The 23,488-nt window shown below is 43.7% G+C and overlaps 1 protein-coding gene across 4 annotated transcripts in view; it reads right to left on the reverse strand.

Moving 5' to 3' along the window:
* Nucleotides 1-17,993: 17,993 nt before the first annotated feature.
* TTC7B (tetratricopeptide repeat domain 7B) overlaps nt 17,994-23,488 on the reverse strand; it is a 325,154-nt gene continuing 319,659 nt past the window's right edge. For all 4 annotated transcript variants that reach the window (XM_054028276.1, XM_054028275.1, XM_054028274.1 and 1 more), the window contains one exon: nt 17,994-19,023. In XM_054028276.1, the coding sequence (XP_053884251.1) occupies nt 18,802-19,023 (222 nt within the window). In that variant the 3' untranslated portion in view covers nt 17,994-18,801. The remainder of the gene's footprint in view (nt 19,024-23,488) is intronic.

Below are 23,488 nucleotides of genomic sequence, written 5' to 3' on the forward strand. Positions count from 1 at the left end.
AGGCTGTTCTCTGAACCCAAGACTGTGCATCTGCCTAGGCAACTGCAGCCTGCATCATATTTGTGTGTTATGCTTTGATGTTTTTGCCTGTGACTGAGAGAGAAAATTTTTCCTGGAGAAGAGGATATGACAGGCTGACCGTGTGTTCTTTAGAGTGTTGTTGCATCAGCTTAAAAGGGCCAAATTCTGCTCTGTTACATGGATCCCAGCTTGAAGAAAAACAGATTAATGGTTTTAAAGGTAGGAACATGTGACAATAACCAGCCCATAGTTTATGATGCCCCAACATCCTAAGCCATTCAACCATCATATCACTCTTGCTCAGTCACTAAATGCTGATTGGGATTGCTCCTCATATTAAAACAACCACATTGCCAATACAATTTACCTAAAGCTTGATGGCCTGAAAGGGCTGTTTTGCATTAACTGTGGATTGTAGGTTCATGTGATGGCTCTGCACAGATATCCTGAACACTGAGACCTTCCTCTCTGAAAGCCTTTCTCTAGGAGGCAAAGCTGCACTTTGAGTCAGGCATCTGCTTTGAGGCAACTATCTTTGAAGCACTTCAAGCTGACACAGTTTTGGACTTGTTGGAATCTTATTTGGAGACCTCAGAATACCTGAGATTCTCTGCTGTCTCCAGAGAGTTGCGGTAATGTCTCTTGGGCAGAGAGAGATCCCTGTGCAGTCTCTCATCTGAATATATGAAATTCTAGTTCAGCAGAATCTACAAAAACATGTAAAAGTATCTCCATGTAGCAAGAGAAGGTTTTGAAGCCAGGCACTGATTCATCAGCACACTTACATGCTAAGTGTTTTGATGACTTGGGTACTTCGAAGGGAAGCTCAATGTAACCCTTCTGCCCATCTAAGTTGGCAGCAACAAGGGCCGGGTTCTGTATCTAGGGGTTCCGTTTCAATAACACAATGCAAAACCGGCTCGAGCCCCCACCCAGTGACCTGGGATAATTACATACCACCCCCTGGGCGCCTCTAAGAGGCAATACTTCCCCTCTCGCAAGCACGGAGTCTGAGTGTAACAGAAAATGTTTAATAACATGAGGTAAACAACATCAGCATTAACTTGGAAAAACACCACAAACAGGCTTCATGAGCAAAAAACCCACCCCAGCAAATTGGGCTGTGTCCTTTCCCTTTGGTTCTTGAAACCAGCAACCCAAGAATCACCAAAGTCCCAAAAGTCCAACAACCCCAAAGTCTCTTGGGTCCAGCAACACAAGGATCACCAAAGTCCCAAAACTCCAACAACCCCCAAAGTCTCTGTCCCTGGTCAGTGCAGCCCCAGAGTTCAAGCCGGGGGGGGCACGCAGGGTGTTAAGGGGCACCTTACGTGATCCGAGGCCGACCGTCTGCCTCTCCATGGGGTTCCACCGCAGCCTTCTCCACGAGCCACTCCACTCCACCAGCTGTCCCGTGAGCCGCTCCCGCCGTCCACGAACTGCTCTGGCAGCTGCTCCGCTCTGCTCACCAACCTGTGAGCCGCTCAGCTCTGCTCCACTTCAGCTGTTCCTTGGGCCGCTCCCACAAGGCTCCGCTCTGCTCGCTGCTTCTCCAGCCACTCCACCCTGCTCACCGACCTGTGAGTTGCTCAGCTCCAACCGTCCCGTGAGGCTCTACTCTGCTAGCGGCTCCGCCAGCCGCTTAGCAATATAGCTTCAGGCTCCCCCACTAGTTAACACAGTCTCAGTGATCTCAGCTCTTAATAACTTCAGCTCTTTTGTGATTTCAGCTCTTAGTAGGGGAGCCCCAGTGCTAGTGCACTATTGGCCCAAAGTGAATTCAGTTCAGCAGCCTGTAAATAGACTCCTAATGGAATCAAAGCTAGCTCTGACATTCAACAGTGGAGAGAGGAAGTAGTGCAATTGGTGTTTCAAACCCTCAAAGAGGGCCCATACCATCAGATACAAATACCTGTTCACATTCTCTCTCCATTTACTGGGTTCTGTAACCCATGCCCCTTGTCAAGCAAGTGCTACTTAGGTAATGGTGAAGGACTCACTCAGTCCTTCTGTCATACAACAGTTCCACTGGCCTTGATTCACAGAATCAGGGTAACAAAACTTTATTCTTCCTGCCCCAATAACAGAGAAACTGGGGATCCCACACCAGCCAAAGTAACCACTTTGAGTTGCTGTTGTTTCATGCCAGGCGAGTGGGTGTGCCTATGCAAACCAGATCAGCCCCTGGAGTTCTTTTCCACACTCGCCATAATTCACCACCAGATGTCAGGGTAGAGCTCATCCTGACTCTGCTTACATCAATAAGGAAGAATCAGCATTGTTGAAGTACTTAGGCTACTGATACACTGAAGTCACAGCAGCACCTTCTCAGATCCTCCTCAGTAAGTCTCTTGTAGATAATGAAGAGGAGGGAGGACCAGCTAGATCCCTGTGGGACTCCACAAGTGAAGGCTTTTGGGGAAGAGTAGCAGCTGCTCATGCCCATTCTTGCTGGAGAGGAATGATTGAAGCCATTGTGGTGCTGCAATGTTTATTTTAGCTATATCAGGTACGCAGGTCAGCAATGCCTTGTTTAACCATGTGAAAAAATTGCAGCGAGGTTGAATAGTACAAGTAAAGAGACATGGCCTTTAACCACTGCTGTGAGGTGATCATTTGCTAGCACCATGAGGGCTGCTTCTGTGCCATGTCAAAAGCAAAAACCTGATTGCAAAGGGTCCCAAGTGACAGCAGATGTCACATGTTGCTGGACTTTGGTTGTCACTGCTTTCTCATATTTTCCTTCCCTCACCCCAAGAAATGGGAGGTTGCAGATACGGTGGTAGTTGGAGAGGTTCACTGTATCATGTTGGCCTCTTTAGGATTGGGTTGGTTTTTTTTTGTTTTTTGTTTTTCATGATTGGCATGCTTGCTTCTCTTAAGCAGGCATTCATTTCTGCTGGCAGTGGGCACAGCTGTTCTTGGCTGGCCTCCATTCGCCAGGAGAGGCATGGATCTGTTTTGTAGGAGATGGGCTGGCTTTCTTGAGTTTAATCATGTGAGATAAGGCTGAACTCAGTAGGGTGGCTGTTGCCATTCAGGCTGGTTTAATGTTTTTTGCCACAGTGAGTTCATCTCCTATTTGGTCAATATTTCCTGCGCAGTAGGTTGAGAACGCTTTACTGTGGTCAGTGCTTGGGTCTAATTGTTAGGTAAAGCAGTCTGGCTTGACCAGCTGGTTCACCATGTGGAATCTCTCTGCTGGCTGCCACTTTTCAGCTGTGATGGTGGAGAAGGTCTTTCTGAGCTTCATTTGTTGCAATGATGGAGTGCTGTAAAATTGTGTGTGTGTGTGTGTGGTGGATGGATTCAGAATAGGTTTGCCTCACTAGTGAGGTACACATTTCATCTGTGTACACATAGTTGGTTTGTGTACTGCAGAGATCTTCATGACACGTCAGTGGTTGTGGCTATCAGATGGTTGTACTGTTCTACTAAGTTGTCAGCATATTACCTGTCTAGCTAGTAACTGGCTTTCCATGGGCAAGCTGAACCAGCTGTGTACTCCTTTCTTCTTGGGATGCGTGGAAGACCATGATCTTCACCTGGGTGAGGTGGCAGAACATTTGTCCCCAATTTCTACTCCTAGTCTGATGATCAGGTCCAGGTATCTGAGAACCCAGAGTTACTATGTTCCATGCAGAACATCAGCCGCTAGGGTGGGTGTTTTGGGCATTGTCCATGTGGTTGTAACTGTCATTAAGAACAGTGAATCTGGGTGGGGGATTCCAGCAGTAGATCTATCAGTTGTTCTAGGAGGTTTGCTGGGTTTCAGGTGAACGGCTGTAGGAGTCTAATGTACCTTCTAGTCTTTCCCTCACGGACCATCTGGGCTTCTGAGGATTTTGGGTGGGGGGCATCTTCTGCATATTGGTCACAGAGCTACTTCGCCATTTCCCTTTGTCGTCTTTTGCTTGCTCAGGGATCCTCCTTGGCTTGTGTTGTACTGAACAACCTATTGGGGCTAGATGGGTTAAAAGGACTGGGTAGTGATGAGGATGAATCAAGTCTTCGAGGGAGGCAGGGTCAGAGATCTTATCCTGAATCAGATAATGAATAATGCTAATTTTGTTGACCTCTAACCTTGCATTCATTAACAGAAATTTGATGCAGCCCTGGTTTTTCAGGTGTGGATTTAGAGAAAAGAAGTGGCATTATGTGCCTAACTGTAGGACTGTTTTTATGGGCTGGCATTCTTGGATTCCATTAACGGTTGGGATTGGGGAGGATAGGGAATATCTGAGTCCCAAGTCCCTTGAAGGGGCTGGGGTTCCAAACCTCCAGATTCCAAGAGTTTGGCCAAAGGGTTGCATGATGGCACTTGAAAGGGTGAATCTGGTGTAAAGGTATTTTGCCTTAATGGATTGAGAACAGGTTAGACAAACATCTGTCAGGGATGGTTCATTAATACTTGGTCCTGCCACAGGGCAGGGGGATGGACTAGATGACCTCTCAAGATCCCTTCCAGCCCTACACTTCTGTGATTAGTATTTGTGGAACTAGGAACTGTGTCTGTCTGTCAGATGCAGTGTGGCTGGATGCATTACATACCCTTCGAGCTGTGGTCCTTGGCTGGATGGCTTTGCACTCTGAGCTTACTTCCTCTTATGGTGGTTGTGAATACTCAAGGTAATTTTTAATGATGTGTAACTCAAAAATAGTTTGACCAATTTTCTTAATGCAGAAAAAAAAAGCTAGGTGCCATTGGACAATAAACCCATTGCTACATATGAGCAAACCCTATAATTATTAAACAAACTAAATCTGCCTGGAGAATGGGGAAAGATCACTGCTCCTAGCTCTCTACTGCTTGAACTACAGAAGACTCTGTTAGCTTTAGGAAGGACCCATATGTTAACTGCTATCTCCAAGTTGTAACCAGCCACTAGAGGGGAACTTGCTCATTGTGAATGGGCATGGTCTCGGTGCCACTTCCCTGCTCCCCAAATGCATGATTGGGTTTTGTCTAAAAATCCTCACCCTTCCTGCACTAGTAACTTGTTCTGAAGCTTTAGAAAGTTAACATAAGCAATAAATCTTTCAGGTAGGACTTGACTCACAAACAATTCTCTGTAGACCTTTTGTCAGGCTTACTTATTCCCAGGACTTCTCCTTGCAGGACGACTTGTTCCTCTCACTAGCTCTTCTACTGTAGAATAGAACTAGTTAGCTTTTTCTCTTGCAAATTGATTTGAATGAGATTTATTTGCCCTGGCTACAAGAGTGAGGCAGTAGAGTAGCTCTGCTCATCCATGCAAAGCTCTAAAGCCTGCTATCATGTTGCATTTACACTCACACTATAACTATTATAATTAGATCTAACAATTGCTAATAAAAAGTGCTTACTTGTAACCACATTTTGTCAAATATACCCTGCTCATTAGTCTTCAAGAAGATTTTACCCTATGGAATGTTTGAAGGGGTTTTTAAAACTATACAAAGCACCTACAAGCTGCTTTTGAGCTAAGACCCAGAGTACTGTTAAACTCTGTTAACATTTTATTTTAGCGTAATTTTTATATGCCATGTAACGCAATACATTTTCTTCAGACTTTGCAGAAAATCTGACCTTTAACTCCAGAGAAAATCTAGCAATTTTCAGGACTAGCCAACGTTACCATGAAGATGCCTAAAACAAAACTTATCATGGAACGTGGTTGCAATCTTAACCCCAGAGCCATGACCGTAGTGCCACAACATATAATTTCCCTGCCTCTACTCCAGCAAGTTATTTATGCCACCTCCTCCATGCAAACTGCTGCTCTGCCTGAATGTCTGTCTGAGTGAGTGGCTCTCGAGAGGATTTCTTCTAGGAATTGGGACACAAAAGCTGTCAGAGCATGTTGTTTAGCTCTCCCAGTGAATTATGAAATCAGGGCCAGATACAAGCGCTGAGGCAGCTTGTGGCATTGTTCCAAGTTGCCCTTTACCCAGAAATGTCTCTTAAGTGACAGAATGTGAAAGGAGCATCTATAAATGTACAGCAGCGTGAGAAGTGAGACGGAACCTACAGCCTCTTTCAAAAGGCTGAAGATGCACCGATAAACCTCTCCGGGGTGGTGGAAATTGTAGCTTCTGAATGGAATAGGGAAGCTATTTTTCACTACTTCCATTTAATCTGTGTCTTAAAATCTGTGCATATAAAAATCATCCTGATTTGGGGCTTAAGTAGTTATAGCAGAGGTGCAGGGAAATGGCAGGGTAGAGCCAGATAAAGGCTAGGGAGAGAGGTATAGCGCTGCTTGTGCTGCTGCAGTAACAGTGTGCAGAGAGCAGATTGGAGCCAGGGGCATACAGATGCAAATGAAATACTGAGAGATAACGGGGACACACATCCCTGCAAGAGCTTTAACTCTGTGGACTACAACACTCCCCTCTCAGTGAGCCCGGGGAGCTTGAGAGCAGCATCTTGGAAAAGACTAAACCAGTCAACAGCTCTTTTTTTGTTTCTTTTCTTCAGGAAACCTAATGTAGCCTACAACGTAGGTGCTGAGCTCTAAATAACCTAGGTGAGGATGAGCTCAGCACCAGCCTGGTCTCCAGGATAAGTCCCCCAGAAAGCATGTGGCAGTGTGAGAGGTGTAAGAAAAGCAGGAGGAAGATGCTTTCAGAATATGAATGACATATGGATTTAAAATTTTTTTTGCTATTTTTAAATGCCCTCACACTACCTTTGGAGCAGAATGGGGAGCTGCCTAAGAGTGAAATACAGAGGAAAAGGGCAGGACTTAATGCATAACTCCCACTGGTCTGGGCTTTAGGAGACTCATGGGCTAAAGGGAGGGGCTTTCTTCTGCTCAGGATTCTCAGCCATGAAGCTTCTCCTGGAGTTAGGCATATAGGGCTGACCTGGCTTTTCTCAGGAGAACTGTGAGATGCTGGCTAGGTCTTCACTGTAGCCTATGTCGGCATAATTTATGTTGACAGATGTTACACTGACGTAAGCACCAGTGTGGACAGCGCGATGTTGGTGGGAAAGCTGTACCAGAGCATCAGGCTATTGTTAACTAACTGGAACATCTTAGACTTCTACAGCTGAGTCAAAACACACAAAATGTTCACCCAGTTGGAAACTCAGTTCAGAAGAATAGCTCTTTGTGATTGGGGTGAAACTCAGATGCAAGTCACTATAAATGTGACTTCCTTTCAGGCTAACAGTCCACAGAACAGTGCTGTAGGATGATCAAACAAGAGGAAACTATTACTGAACTATGCATGTGGGAAGATGATATTTAGTTCATGAATACATTATGAAGTGAGAATGCTGCAGTGGGGCCCTTCTGTGTCAATCATTGAACAGCGTTGTTGTGTATTGCACTGCACTCGCTATTTCAGGCAGTGCCCTCTCTAGATGTTTCTCCTATCCACTGCCTTGTGCTTTACATCTTTGTACCTTCAGTGTGCAACTGTTAGTGTAAATAAATGATAATGCAACAAAAATGGTCTCAGGCTTGGAATTGGGAGATAGGACTTCTCAAGGTTGCAAGCTGTGGTTCCTGGGCTCGCTTGCCCTTGCCAATTCCATATCAGTAGTGAGGTGCTGTTTGGGAAGCACCAACTCTTGCGACTTTCTAAGTCTCACCGCAGATCTGCTGTTTGGGCTCAACGGGACAGCTTTCGGATGAAACCAGTGGATGACAATTTTGTCCTCTCTACAATAAGGGTAAAACTTGTCTGTGCCGCATCTAGATCTTTCTCCAGGGCCTGTTAGAGACTGGACTGAACTCCCCCAGCACATTAGACCCATCACAAATCTCACTGTGACAGGTTGGACTCCCCTGCTGTGATGGCACCCGATGTACTGGGATTTCACTGAGCCACATTACTTAATCCAGCCTCTCTCGTAGAGCTTCTAAATTTTACTCTATAAGTTTCAGGTGTAATCTGAAACTGTTTTAAAACCAATTCCTTAAATTTACCATAAGCGACAGTGTCACTAATTGGCATCTTATTGAATATGTCCAGAGCTCTCCCAGTCAACTTTGCAACCAAAGTGGTCATCTGTTGATCCTCAGGAACTGCATGGAGCATACCCAGCCTCTCAAAGGGGATGAAATATTCAGCAATGTCCCCGGACTTGCTGTATGGAGGACACAACCACTCCCACTTGTAGATTTTTGGAAAGGTGGGGTTCCCTGGTGTGGGGTTCTGCTCTTCCATTCCATTACAGTCAGTTCATGCTTTTGGGCTTCTCTTTCCTTATCAGCCTCGACTGTCTCAGTTCTATGGCTCTCTGGTGGGCTGCTTTTTGCTCATCAATTTCTGTCTGTTTCTGGTGTTCTTTCTCCCTCTCCTCTGCCTAGAACAGGGGTGGGCAAACTATGGCCCGTGGGCCACATCTGGCCCATGGGACCATCCTGCCTGGCCCTGAGCTCCTGGCCCGGGAGGCTAGCCCCCTGCTGTCCACCCTCCCCCCACAGCCTCATCTTGCTCCCTTTGCCGCCGGCGCAATGCTCTGGGCGGCGGGGCTGTGAGCTCCTTGGGCAGCGCAGCTGCAGAGCCTGGCACTCTGTGCTGCATGCCAGCAGTGGCGGCAGCATAGCCCGGCTCCAGCCACTGGTGCTCCAGGCAGCGTAGTAAGGGAGCAGGGCGGGTTGGATAGAGGGCAGGGGAGTTCAGGGTGGTGGTCAGGGGGGAGGAAACAGGGATTCCAGGGGGAGCAGTCAGGAAAGATAGGGGGTTGGATGGGGTGGCAGGAGTCCCGGGGTGGGGGAGAAGGGGTGGTTGGATGGGGCAGAGCCATCAGGAATGAGAGGAGGGGGTGGATGGGGCAGGAGTCCCGGGGCGGAAGAGGAGCAGATAGGAAGTGGGGGCCAGGCCACGAGTGCATGCATCTGAAGAAGTGGGATTTTTTTACCCACAAAAGCTTATGCCCAAATAAATCTGTTAGTCTTTAAGGTGCCACCGGACTCCTTGTTGGTTTTGTGGATACAGACTAACAAGGCTACCTCCTTATACTTGGTTTCAAGAAATAATTTCTCACCCTAAATGTTGTTTTAGACAAGTTGCAGAGTTTCTGTAGCTTAGAGTTCCAGTTATTTCTCTTTACAGACTAGAGTAGACTCCTGTCTTAGTTTGGATTCAGCCCTTGCCTTTCCCACTGCTCAGTTCCTTTGTCTCTTCAGATATTTTAAGGAGTCTTTCTTCTTGGGAGGAAGGCAATGGAGAAGAGTACTGTTTGCCTTACTCCCCTGCCTTAAATAAGTTTACATAAGGCGGGAATCTTTTGTTTCACACTCTTGACCTCCCCCTACTTTTAGTGGAAAATTACTAGAAGTCCAAGACGGTGTATAGTACCAGGTGATAGGACCAACTGACCAAAGAGTGTCACAGCTATGGCCCAGGAGACCTCTCAGGAAGGCGAGAGATTAGTATCTTCAAAGTCTTATTGTTCCTTTCTAATGGCCCATCAAGGCTGATGGCCTGTTGTCTGGTGGGTGTCTCCCAAATACACACACAGTTGTAGTTATTACAAAATCAGTATTGCTAACTTTAGATACAGAAACAATACATGCATACAAATGGGATAATCACATGCAGTAAATTATAACCTTTCCAATGATACCTTACAAGACCCATCTTGCATAAAATATATCTCCCTTATGCCATATCATAAGCATATTTCCATAAAGAATATGGGGAGTAATGTCACATGCTCCTGCTCCAAGTGCAGGTGCATTTTCTCAGGCCTTTTCTACATAGGAGCAGCTATGTGTGTATAGCACTAAAAGGAAGAAAAACAAACTGAAACATTCTACTGTACACACTTCTCCCCCAAGGGAGAGAATGAGAGAACAAACCTCATGACAGCTGCTAGTCATGTTGCTTTAATGCACTATGGGAAGGTGCTCAGGGCAAGAAAGAAACTGAAACTTGGGGCAGGCACTGATTTAGGAAAAAGCAGCAGCCTGCTAACAGAACTTTCCCCTCAGTGGTTAGGGTACTCACCTGGCATGTGGAAGACAACCCCCATCCCCCAATTCAAGTCCCCCTCTCTGCCTGAGAGGAACAGGTGAGAGCTCTGGGAAATGTCTGATGTGGAGCTCCCCCAGCGTCTCCTATTGCAGTTGTTTCACTGTGGTTAAATACAAATAAAAGTCATTAGCATGGGGGAGGTCTGCTTCCGGGGTCTCCCACAGGAGTGCTGTAACCACCAGCCTAGAGCTTCATTTTCACACTCTCCCTGGCCCAGTGATTCTTGGCACCACACAGCTATTTTGTGCAAGCTCACCTATAGGTGCTTGCACAAGTAGGTGAGGTCAAAGCAAATTCACTGGATTGGGCCCTGCAGGTGAGTTAGGCACAGGAGTGCATATTGTACACTGACTTGTGTCTTGCTCTGGGGAACAGGTCACCAGATGCCTGGCCTGGAACTGCAGTGCGCATGTGCCGGGGGAATGTTTATGGCCAATATGTAGGTGCTCAGCAGCAATGAGCAGGGGGACTGTGAATCCTGGTGGGAACCTGATTCTGGCACATAAATTCTTTTGTGGGTGTAGCCCTCAGATACTACAGTTTATACATGTGGGGTAAGAACCTCTATAGAACTGACTGGCATGTTATTTGGGACCCATATTTTTAAAGGGGTGGTGTTTGAGAAGCCATGGATGCTCAGCCCTGTTGGTCTTCCATACTGCTGAAGGGGAAGGGATCAAGTGTAAATGCTAGCTACATGGGAGGTGGTAGGTCCTGACAAGGGAAAGAGTGAGAGACCCACTGATATGGGCTCTTTCAATTACTTCTAATTGTGTCTTCCCTCACGCTGGTATCTCACCGTCAATCATCACTAGCTGCTATTGCGGCTAACAATTGTTCCAGAGACCTTCCAAGATGGTGATTTCATATGAAGAATGTGAATTTATGTGGAGGCTGTATTTGAACAGACAAGTGGGAGTCAAGACTATGTTCAACTTGCCGCTACAGATCTTAAGAGCTCATGGCTTTATCCATCTGTAAAATGACACCAATGCTCTGTACCTGGCTCGGAGCAGTCTTGTGAAGTTTAATCTATCCTTGGGTGAAGTATGGTACAGTAATGCCCATTTCAAGTGATTTGATTGAAACTGTCTGCTCTTAATGCATCTTATTTCAAAAAACACAAACATGATCAAAATAAACTGTCATCACATTTCAATCATATTAACCCTTATCCTACGGCATGAGGGATAGCTCAGTGGTTTGAGCACTGGCTTGCTAAACCCAGGGTTGTGAGTTCAATCTTTGAGGGGGCCACCTAGGGATCTGGGGCAAAAATCCATACTTGGTCCTGCTAGTGAAGGCAGGGGACTGGACTTGATGACCTTTCAAGGTCCCTTCCAGCTCTATGAGATAAATAATATATGGAGATATACCTTAAATAGATTTTTATGTCTACAGTTCCATAAAATAATGCACTTAGAAGGTGATTGTTTCTGGCTTCCTAGTTGGCCAGGATGTAGTTAGCACTCCCTCACCTGCTGAGGAGCTATGTTATTTGTTGCACGCCTGTCTTGTGAACTACATTCAGAAAAAGTACTGACTTCAGTTGCTGTTGAAGGACTGTAAAAATGGCATTGTGAGGGTCAGAGTTTGGCTTTTGTATGATATGAATAGAGCTGGGAGGAGAATGAGAATCTCTTGCAGAGAAATTTGTGATTTCAAAGTTTTTGTTTCATTCAGATTTTGAACAAAAACCCAAAGTTTTGAAATTCATCATGCGATGGAATGTGATCGGGGGATGCTAGAAACCCTGGGACCGTGACTCGGCAGCCAGCCTGGTGGGCTGCCCTGGAGCCAGGGACCCTGAAAGCAGGGTTGTCAAGGACCTGCATGTCTGGGAGTCAGAATTTCCAGGGAGTGTGCCTTGCAAACTAACAGAGAGCCTGAAAGCCCTAGAAACCCAAGCAGGTTTCAGAAAAGATTTCCAAGATTTTGACAAATTGGCAAATTCAGATGTAAAGTTTAGATGGATTTTTTTTGATCAGCTGTAGGTAGGAACTCAGTTTACAAATAGAAATCTATTTTTTTAACCCATCTCGCCCTGAAAACTCAAACTGGGCTCAGAGTCGAGTAGGCTATTTTTCTTCTCCTATCTCACCGGTAATAAAGATTGTGTAGGGTGAATTATCTATATATGTGGCTCCTAGATGCCACTGACAATACAATTATATGTATAAAATACCCTAAGCCTTCAATTAACTGGAGCAGTGCTAACAGAACATAATTTGGATGCAGTGGGGTTTCACAGGTGATACTGAAGACATAATTTGGCCTACAGGATCTTTATTACTTGTGGTGATAAGAGAGAAGGCAACAGCCCAGGTTGAGTATGAGGGTTGCTGGTCAGGGAAAAGTGTCATTTTAATTGAAAACTGAGGAAATTTTGCTAGGCAATTAGTGAGACAAAATAAATTTAGAATTCCAAGATGCCATTTTAACTTTACATCACCTACCTTGTCAGTTTAATACTGTCACTTTACAGAGTAGAACAGAGCCTTCAGAAAAAATGTTTCCAAAATAACACATTTTTGTATAAATGTCTGATCAGGTTGTATAATATCCAGATGCTGAAAAATACGAAAGATACAACTGGGTTGGTTCTGCTTCTCTCTGAATTCTGCTGTCCTCATCCAGGCAAGACACACGTGGGCTGAATTAATTCCTTGTTAAGTCCTCTTACTTCACTAGTTAGAGTGATGAATTTGCCCCATTAACTTCAATGGCAATGTTGCCTATTGAATCCCTGCAGGTTCAGTCATTTTATGCACAGTGACTAACTATCACTAGTTTTGCATATGCTTAGTAGCACCAGATGCAATTAGTTTTGAGAAGGACAAATGAAAGCTCTGGCTGAAAAAGAAAATCTGCAATCAGTTTTTGTCCTGATTGAATTCTGCTGGGCCACAGTGTAAGGTGAAAGAAATACACATTTTAAAAGTGATGGAAGTTTCATTCCTGGCTGAAGATCAGAAGACTTTTATAGCAGTGTACAAAGAGGTGCTCCACATTTCATGTGGGCCAAGCTATAGAATAAAAGAAAAATTCAGTTTTGAATATTTTACAGCACTAAGGTCTCAGAGTCATAAGAACATAAGAAAGGCCATACCGGGTCAGACCAAAGGTCCATCTCGCCCAGTATCCTGTCTACTGCCAGTGGCCAATGCCAGGTGCCCCAGAGGGAGTGAACCTAACAGGCAATGATCAAGTGATCTCTCTCCTGCCATCCATCTCCATCCTCTGACAGACAGAGGCTAGGGACACCATTCCTTACCCGTCCTGGCTAATAGCCATTAATGGACTTAACCACCATGAATTTATCCAGTTCTCTTTTAAACTCTGTTATAGTCCTAGCCTTCATAACCTTCTCAGGTAAGGAGTTCCACAAGTTGACTGTGCGCTGCGTGAAGAAGAACTTCCTTTTATTTGTTTTAAACCTGCTGCCTATTAATTTCATTTGATGACCCCTAGTTCTTGTATTATGGGAATAAGTAAATAACTTTTCCTTATCCACTTTCTCCACATCACTCATGATTTTATATACCTCTATCATATCCCCCCTTAGTCTCCTCTTTTCCAAGCTGAAGAGTCCTAGCCTCTTTAATCTCTCCTCATATGGGACCTATTCCAAACCCTTAATAATTTTAGTTGCCCTTTTCTGAACCTTTTCTAGTGCCAGTATATCTTTTTTGAGATGAGGAGATCACATCTGTACGCAGTATTTGAGATGAGGGCGTACCATCGATTTATATAAGGGCAATAATATATTCTCAGTCTTATTCTCTATTCCCTTTTTAATGATTCCTAACATCCTGTTTGCTTTTTTGATCGCCTCTGCACACTGTGTGGACATTTTCAGAGAACTATCCACGATGACTCCAAGATCTTTTTCCTGACTTCTTGTAGCTAAATTAGCCCCCATCATATTGTATGGGTAGTTGGAGTTATTTTTTCCAATGTGCATTACTTTACATTTATCCACATTAAATTTCATTTGCCATTTTGTTGCCCAATCACTTAGTTTTGTGAGATCTTTTTGAAGTTCTTCACAGTCTGCTTTGGACTTAACTATCTTTAGCAGTTTAGTATCATCTGCAAACTTTGCCACCTCACCGTTTACCCCTTTCTCCAGATCATTTATGAATAAGTTGAATAGGATCGGTCCGAGACCTGACCCTTGGGGAACACCACTAGTTACCCCTCTCCATTCTGAGAATTTACCATTTATTCCCTTTGTTCCCTGTCTTTTAACCAGTTCTCAATCCATGAAAGGACCTTCCCTTTTATCCCATGGCAGCTTAATTTACATAAGAGCCTTTGGTGAGGGACCTTGTCAAAGGCTTTTTGGAAATCTAAGTACACTATGTCCACTGGATCCCCCTTGTCCACATGTTTGTTGACCCCTTCAAAGAATTCTAATAGATTAGTAAGACACGATTTCCCTTTACAGAAACCATGTTGACTATTGCTCAACAGTTTATGTTTTTCTATGTGTCGGACAATTTTATTCTTAACTATTGTTTCGACTAATTTGCCTGGTACAGACGTTAGACTTACCGGTCTGTAATTGCCGGGATCACCTCTAGAGCCCTTTTAAAATATTGGCGTTACATTAGCTAACTTCCAGTCATTGGGTACAGAAGCCGATTTAAAGGACAGGTTACAAACCTTAGTTAACAGTTCCGCAACTTCACATTTGAGTTCTTTCAGAACTCTTGGGTGAATGCCATCTGGTCCCGGTGGCTTGTTAATGTTAAGTTTATCAATTAATTCCAAAACCTCCTCTCATGACACTTCAATCCATGACAGTTCCTCAGATTTGTCACCTACAAAAGCCAGCTCAGGTTTGGGAATCTCCCTAACATCCTCAGCCGTGAAGACTGAAACAAAGAATCCATTTAGTTTCTCCGCAATGACTTTATCGTCTTTAAGCGCTCCTTTTGTATCTCGATCATCAAGGGGCCCCACTGGTTGTTTAGCAGGCTTCCTGCTTCTGATGTACTTAAAAAACATTTTGTTATTACCTTTGGAGTTTTTGGCTAGCCGTTCTTCAAACTCCTCTTTGGCTTTTCTTATTACATTCTTGCAACTACTGAGATATAAGACAGATGGTAAAGGTAAATTAAGTGATGTTTAAACAAGTTCTGCCATTTAATTAATGTGCTATGGGGGCCTCCTGCTTTGGTTAGAAAACTCCTAAATTTGACCTTGCATAGATACTTCATTTTTAAAAGCATGTAGTTGAATTTTCTTGTTTTGACCAGGCAATTCGTAGGAGGTAAAGTTTTGTGGAAAAAATAATGAAACTGATTCCAAGAAAAGAACATGAAACCCTGTTACACACTCTGCTGTACCTGAAGTTACTCCTGTGAGAATTCTGCACCACTGTGCAAGTCATGTGTCCTGCAGATTTTTTTTTCTCCACAGAAAGTACATTCTGTGGGAGAGGTGCTGCAGTTATACCTTTTGCCCACCAGGGGCTGCTGTGGCACCAGAACAGAGCAGATGGCTCACTGGCTGTATCAATGAGCAGCTGCTACAGAGGAAGAGAAGCTGCATTCCTCTCAGTGACCTGCCTGCTGGGCCAGGTGAAGAGGCACAGGATATGGGGGGGGATAGAGAGAGGGGAGCACATGGGACTTCTGGGGGGGGTGACAGACTGGGGTTCAGAAGGGCTAGTGGGGGGACAGTCTGGGGTGGGGGCTGATTGGGAGTGAGGGTACAGGGACACATGGGGATGGGGTGCGGGTGCAGAGCTATATGGGGACAAGGACAGATGTGCCTGACTGATTGGGAGAGGCTAGGGATCATCCAGGATCTGATTGGGGGAGACTCCCCAACTCCTTAACAGTCCCTCCCACCCCAAAAAAACCTGTTCCATAATTCACACCTAACAACCCTCCACATTCATTTCCAGCATCCTTCCCAGCAATTAGTATGCATGGAATGTTTAGGTCCAGAATTCCCCCAGGAGTACTGAAGTGTACAATAGGTGTGACAGGCTATCCGCTAATGGAGCAGCAAGGAGGGACCTAACATCATTACACTGCCATCATGACCATTGGGAGAGTTTACCAAAATTGGCTAGAACTTTGAATTAAGTGAAAGGGTTCAAGTAACAATTTGGGGATTAAAAGGCTCCCCCCATCCTTTGCTCTAGCAGACTTTCTGTACATGTTTATGCCTTAGAATAAGCAGGACATTCTCAAGTGAGGTGTGGTGCTCCCTATGGGAGAAGATTAAGCCTGACTTCTCAGAGCTTGATGTAAACTCACTCTGCCTTGTCAGAAGAGCCTTCCTGCAATAGCGAAAGGGTGGACAGCTGAAGAATTGTGGGTAGGAATGGCTGTGATGGCAGAGCAGATGATGGGTATTTTAAGAAACTGAAGAGGGATGGCAAAACCAAGGTTTACCATGGACAAAATCACATACAAGTCTTAAATTCTGCATTTCCTTTTAGTTATTAGACATGGGATCATATGGCTGTTGGGATCAAACATGTTTTAGGGGCTGAAAGGGGTCACAGACAGTGTACATTGTGAGCGGTAGCTAGTGGGAGGCTTCAGCAGCGGGATGACAACAGGGAGGGATGACTAAGACATTGCCTAGGACAGCTGTCAAGGAAGAGAAAACAGGACCATGTCTTGTCAAGAGAAGAAAGCAAATGGGTGTGTGTGTGTAGAAAAGGGAAGGAGTAATGTGATGTTTCTGTGTTGACTGGGGTTGGGAGGGTTACGCCTGGGTTTACGAATTGGGAGCTACACAGTATAACAATGCACTTTACAGAGGATGCGTGTTCTAAGGATTAAGCTAACAGGTAAAATTTGAAAGCTGCCTCAATCTTATCGGCCACATGAAATAGAAAGAAAAAAAAACAGTGCACCACTGAGCATGGGGTTTGCTTGGGTCTCCTACTGTTGGAAAACACTAGAATGGAAGAGACAGAAGTGTCAGTAAAGCTCCTCTGTCTGCTCTAGAGAAAGTATTTGCCAGAGTCATCCACTATCTTATGCACATGCTGAACACTTTAAAATCACTTCTTGTGGGTGAGTGACAGACTGAAGGAAGCATGCTTCGTGCAAGCACCATTGATCACCTTGCTTAATGAGGAATCTGGAAAATTTCTCAGATTCAACATCTGCCCCATATTAGGGGAAAGAGGTGGACGAATCTGTTAGGACTGGCTCTTTTCTGTGCAGCAACTGTAGATGATTCTTATCCACTTCCCCCCACCCCCACAGAAACTCTGGCAAACACTTCTGTCCACTAAGAACCTGGAACAATTGCTGCCACTGCCATGCTAGGAACATGCCACCAGACAATCGATGAGTGTGAGATCTTTGTGAAATAGGTGCAAAGGATGGTGAAAGCTGGGGAGAAACATTTAAGATATACTTTCCAAATACTGTAGGGTAAATACAGGAAAAGGAAACTTCAGAATAGGGCTGAGAACTCACTGTGTGAATATATGGCAGGGTTACGAAGTCTAAGGTCCTCCAAAAAGAGACAAGGTAGAAAAACTGGGTACTGATGGCAGATATCAATTTATATACCTTTCTAACATATCAATCAATGTGGCAAAGTATTATTTAATGAATATTTCTGTTAAGGCAAGAAGACAGTTAGATATGGCAGACAGACCAATGAGCTCTCCGATTCCTAACACTTTGTTTTCAAAAGTGTCTTGTATAATTGGGTTGATTTTAAATTTTTTATATTGGTCCAAATTAACTCCATGTGTGCATTTACCATGGGTTGGAGATTTTTCTATCCTCTGGGGTGGGGGGTATGGGGGGATATTTTACAAGACTAGAAGATTAGGCAAAGATATCTGATGTGCCTCTTTTTCTCTTGACCTCACTGGACATAAGCAGTGCTAAAGGTGATCTTCTCAAGTCCAGATGGCCTCCCACAGGCCCAACATCAATGAGCTGCACTCACAAGTTACCAATTCCACTTCCTTTCATTGCGCTTTCAAAGAGAGGACAGCCACGGGGGCCATTTAAAAATCTTTTTATTATTAACATAATCTTCCAAGTGTGAGTAATGTATAAGGAATGTCAGTAAATATTCCATTTGAAGCTTATTTTTACATATTTCCATCGATAAATAAACTCTGAATTCACATAAAAAAGTTACACTTAAATAACGAATATTTTCTTTTTTTGTAGCAGGCATACATTGGTAAAATATAAATATTCTTATACTCAGCCTTTGTTCTAAGTAAAGATAACAATTAGCCACACATCACAGTTTTTAACAACCAAAACCAAGAACTCGTCAACTGATTTTCTGGCCTGGACTAGTATAGAGATGGAAAACAGAAAATTCACAGTTTGACTTTAGGCCAAGATGGGTTGAGACGGAGGAGGAGAGAGAACAGTTTTCACGACAGGCTTGTTAAAAATAGTCTGCTCTGCCACTGAATTTTAATTCAAATATATTATTCTACATTTGATGGTGGATTCCATTATAATTTTTTACATAACACTCAGATGTCATCTAATGAAATATGGCACATTATCTATTAGAACAATATAATCAGGTTTCATAACTACCATGGGGAAAAAATGTAGGTGATCTAGGAGAGATTTGTTTTTGGTTAGTCATTTTTTCCTCACTAACATTAAAATATTGTATCACTTCAATGCTTTGTCAGGTTCCCCACAATAGTTAACAAATTTTGTGGGGTTTTCTGTTACCTCTGAAACCACGCTGCGTTATCAAAAAGACCTGTATGTTGTGTTTCCTCACCCTCAAATCCAAAACTTGAAACATGATGAACTCTGTAATCAAGATATTATCTCAGAGAATTCGTGGAATGATGGTAAAAGGGACGATCGGGCTGCTGGCTTCAAGCTCTAATGCTGTCAGGAAGCACTCTGTTGCTGCATCGTCATTGCCCTGAGCTTGTAGAACCTCCCCAAGACCATTCCATACCTCATGGGCTGTAGAATTCACCTGGACAGCATCTCTGAGAATCTTCTCAGCCAAACTATAGCGTCCTAATTGGTGAAGTATCAGAGCCTGCAATAAAGAAAATGCAGAAGTGGCTGAGAACACCAACATTAAGTACTGAACACTAGCAGTAGTAACATGAACAAGACTCTTTTAATAGGACTTTTACCAGACCCAAATTATACCTAGTAGCATTGAAAGAAGTGAAAATGGCTAGATGATTCAAGTGGATTAATGCATTTCACCATCTCTACTTTATAAACATGGGTTCAAATTCTACTTTTGATTGTAAGTGAAAATGAGTGTGGTGGAGTGATCTGAATCCTCAGTGCATATTGGTCTATTTTATAAAATCTCAGTAGCCTGGTGAAGAATTACTGCTGAGTAGAGGTGCAGGAATGAAATAGGATGTTCTTAAATTCACATTGAAGAGAACTGGCAGATCTGTACAAGCTGGCTGTAAACAATCAGTCCCCACACCTTCATGAGCACCAAGTGTGTATAAAAGTAACTGAAGAGTGTAGGGATTCTGTGCAATTGTTTAACCATCCATTGTAAATTCCTGGAGTTTGAATTACTCACTCTCTCCCCTGCCAACTACATTAAACTCTATTGTAAGCAGACTATTACTGCACTATATAATACAACTTTTGAATTCTTGACTGTTGAGATCAAATTCATGAAGAAGAAAGCAAATAAAGTAATTTCAGCAATGGGTTTAATGCAGAAATGCAATGAGAGCTAATTTCTAATAGTCTAATGGATCTGCTGTCACAGAGGTACTGCAGTTTCATTTTTTGAGTTGTCAAGTGAGTAAGCACTTCCAGGGATGGTGATCAGTGGTTTAACTTACCACAAACAAGGCAGTTGTTCTTGGGATGGTATTCCCCCTCCAAGAGCGATATTTGAAAATTAGACCATCAAATTAATTCAGAAAAAGTGAAGCAGGAAGGAGTCTGTGGATGTTCTCTGCACTAAGCTGGTTTAGTGTAGCATTCTCAAGTTATAATTTACTGCCACCAAAGTGAATGAATAAAAGGACTTGATTTGCAGATGTAAGCTTCTCTTCCCAATTCATTTACAGAAATCATCCTTCTGGAAGCTGTGCATATTCTATCCTAGTTAAAAATGCTAATACTTTGTACATGAAAAATGATATATATGTGTGTATATATATATATGTATTTTCAATATGGCAGATCCCATTTGCCAACTTGTTAAAAAAACAAACTGTACTTTTCAAGACCAAAGGAAGCAACATGGTCTTGTAGAGGTATTAGCCTGATTGATGGGGTACAGACTAAAACAAATTACATCAAATCTGCAATTACTTTCTATGGAAGGAGCACATTATATTTTTCTGATTATCTGCTACTGACATCAATTGTTTGGTAGCCATGTTTTACTTGAGATGTTAAGGTACTTGATGCTGGTGAAGGATACTGCATTGACAACACTGGAGACAGAAGTTAATTGTTTATCCACAAAACAGCTATTACATGTGCAGTAACAAGGGTAAGTCTTCACACCATGCCCATCAAGGCACGTTAGCCCTGGAGGGCAACACCTTACAGAGACAAAGAATAGTTCAATCTCCAGGCCCATTCACTCACTGGCTTCTCTGCTGTGACTGCCAACAAAGGTTCTGGTGGTTGTTTTTATGATGATGAATCGTGTTCACTGGAACCCAGTAGACTGAGATTACAGACTCATTTCATATAGGGCATCAGAAAAGATTGCTATAACATTTGATCATGATAGACTTAGGCTGAACTGAAACCCGTGATCCACAGATAAAAGGCTTCGAATCCCATTGTCAGTCTTCTGACTCATCATAAACCCATCTAAAAGGGAGACCAGATGCCAGAGTTTACTGGGAATATCCAATTTTTGCAGGGGTACCCCAAACCAATTATACTACACTTGGATTTTTTTTTTTTTTTTTTTTTTTTACCAGTTTAATAAAAATTGGCTGATCAGTCCATCTCCAGTGTTACAGGATTTCCTTCTTGCCTCTGAGGTTCCCAGGACCTACATGCTGGATTCCTCTGCTCTACCACCTACCTACTGGTCTCTTAATTTAGTTATGTGCAAATTACAGCACAACACAGTCTGGGGACTTTACAATCTCCAGAGTTTGCTAGTGCTGGGTTTTGGAATATTTTGGCCATACTCAATGTTAACTGGACTCAGTTCTTTTAAAGCACTAAATCCCCAGATCACTACATCCCAAGCCTGGGAAAGCTCAGAACTGTACCCTATTTGAACACGGGCCTTGCCTAAGTCATGGAATACTAATCTGAATACTAAACAGACACAGGTCTCCCTATATTCTGATTATATCAAGGAGTACAACCTCGCTTCTTATCAGATCATTTCTGCCCACTGCTCTGCCAATGAAACCAGGCCACAATATTCTGTTTGTGTGCTTCCTTCATAATCATCTTAATGATTTATTCTACACTGCCCCATATGCACAAAATGCTGTTTTTGAGTGTTCTCTCAAATCCATCAGCCCATGGATGGTATTTCATTATATGTCTGTACAATGCTTGGCACAATAGGGCCCCAATCCTTTATTGGGGCTCTAGGTACTTCTGCAGGACAAATATACAATAATAATTCAAGCCCCTCCCTATGATCCAATAGTGTCTCCAGGCCTACTCAAATGCTGATAATTAAGACATCTATTTAGACTGAATGTAATAAAACATCCTTAATCATGCCATGTGCTAGACCTTGTTGAGTAATCACATAATCTTATTTGTTACCCCACATTTTCCCTCCCCCTTGCTACTCATTACTGTATTATGACTAATACTAAGTTGTAAGATCCTAGGGGCGAGGGTAATATCTTATCTTGGTTTTGAAAGGGGTCTAGCACACTTATTAATATTGTCCAGTGGCAGTCCTGTTCTTTCCAGATCTACAGAGAAAGAACTGATTCAAAGATTTGCACTATGCTTGCTTCTGGGGAGGCCACTTCCTTGGACTTGGAAGGGGGAAATATATCTGTTTTCTCCCTTACTATGGCCCTACACCATGTAAACAATTCAGGGAGAATCATCTTGGCTTTGGAACTTCTGGTGGACTCAAGGCTGCTGTGACTTGCTACCTTGACAAATACTGTGCCCACTCATCCTCATTTCCTGAGATGGACAGAGACAGTAATGTCAAATCCAGCTGTTACAAAAAAACAAAACAAACCTATGATATTGACTAATAAGTCATGAAAGTAAAAAGAAAATAAGCTTTTGGGCTTTTTTGTTTGTTTTCTGGATTTTGAGCTCTTAGCGTTCATGTCTTCAAGCTTTTCTCTACAACCCCAAGGGCTAGAAGCTTATTTTTAAACAATGAAAGCTGAAATTATCACAGTTACTTGTCTCCAGAGCTGGGGTTTTAAGAAAAACATGAAACACTGCAAGACAAGGAATGAAATCACTACAATTGGCAACACTTCAGAGAAATACTCTCCTCTTCAATGATGGAACCTTGGTGCACTGAGACTTATATTTCTCTGAATGGTCACTGTTTAGGAGAGCTGGAGATTTGACCACTGACTGAGCTGTCTTGTCCTATCTGGAACAGGAGCCATTCTCAAGGGGAGAGCTATTTTAGTTTCCTCTGTGTCTACTTGGTGTTAAGTGGAGCATCTTGACTTTCCTTGTGGCCTGTAAAACTTTGGGAGAGGAATGGAGAAGAACAGAGACAAAGAACTGATGAAATAATAAACTGAAATTAGGAGGGGAAGAAGAAACTAATGGAGGAAAAACTCTTCACAAGCACCAGAAAATATGAATTCAAGAGCACAGCAGTCAGGACAGAAGCTGTACACGCCAGTTCTTCGAGTGCTTGTTCATGTCAATTCCAATTAGGTGTGTGTGCGCCGTGTGCACAGCAGCCAGAAGGTTTTTCCCCTACCAGTATCCGTCGGGTCAGTCCAGGTGATCTCTGGAATGTGCCCTCATGGTGCTGGATATAGGGCCCTGCCGACCCGCCATCCCCTCAGTTCCTTCTACAGCCTGTGACGGTTAGCCGGAATGCGCGTATCTCTTGCTTTGGCAAGCGACTCTTTTAGCAATTTGAACTTTCAACTCATGTATATAGTTAGATCATATAGTAGTAGTTAGTGTATGTGTTTCATTTGGGGGTTCCTCCCACCCCCTTTCTTCCCAGTAATGGGGCATACTTGGCTTTAAACCCTGCACGGCATGTGGCAAGACTGACCCACACACTTCTTGTCTGAAGTGTTTGGGGGAAAGCCGCCAAAAAGAATGCTGCAACATCTGCAGGGGATTCCATTGGAGGACGCAAAAGGAGAGGGGACCAGCGTCTTAAGATCCTCGTCCACACTTGGACCCCGGATCAGCAGAGCCGGCATCGAGCACCTCATCTTCGGTGCTTAGTGCGCCAGTACCAGTGACACCTGAGTCGGCGCTGAGGAAGGACTCCACCAGAGACTCTTGGCACCATCATGGCTCCTTACATAGGAGCTCCGTGCATCCCAGTGGGCGGCACCGTTCCCATTCCCTGG

Source organism: Malaclemys terrapin, chromosome 4 (assembly GCF_027887155.1).
Source record: "Malaclemys terrapin pileata isolate rMalTer1 chromosome 4, rMalTer1.hap1, whole genome shotgun sequence".
In the NCBI taxonomy this organism is placed as follows: domain Eukaryota; kingdom Metazoa; phylum Chordata; order Testudines; family Emydidae; genus Malaclemys; species Malaclemys terrapin.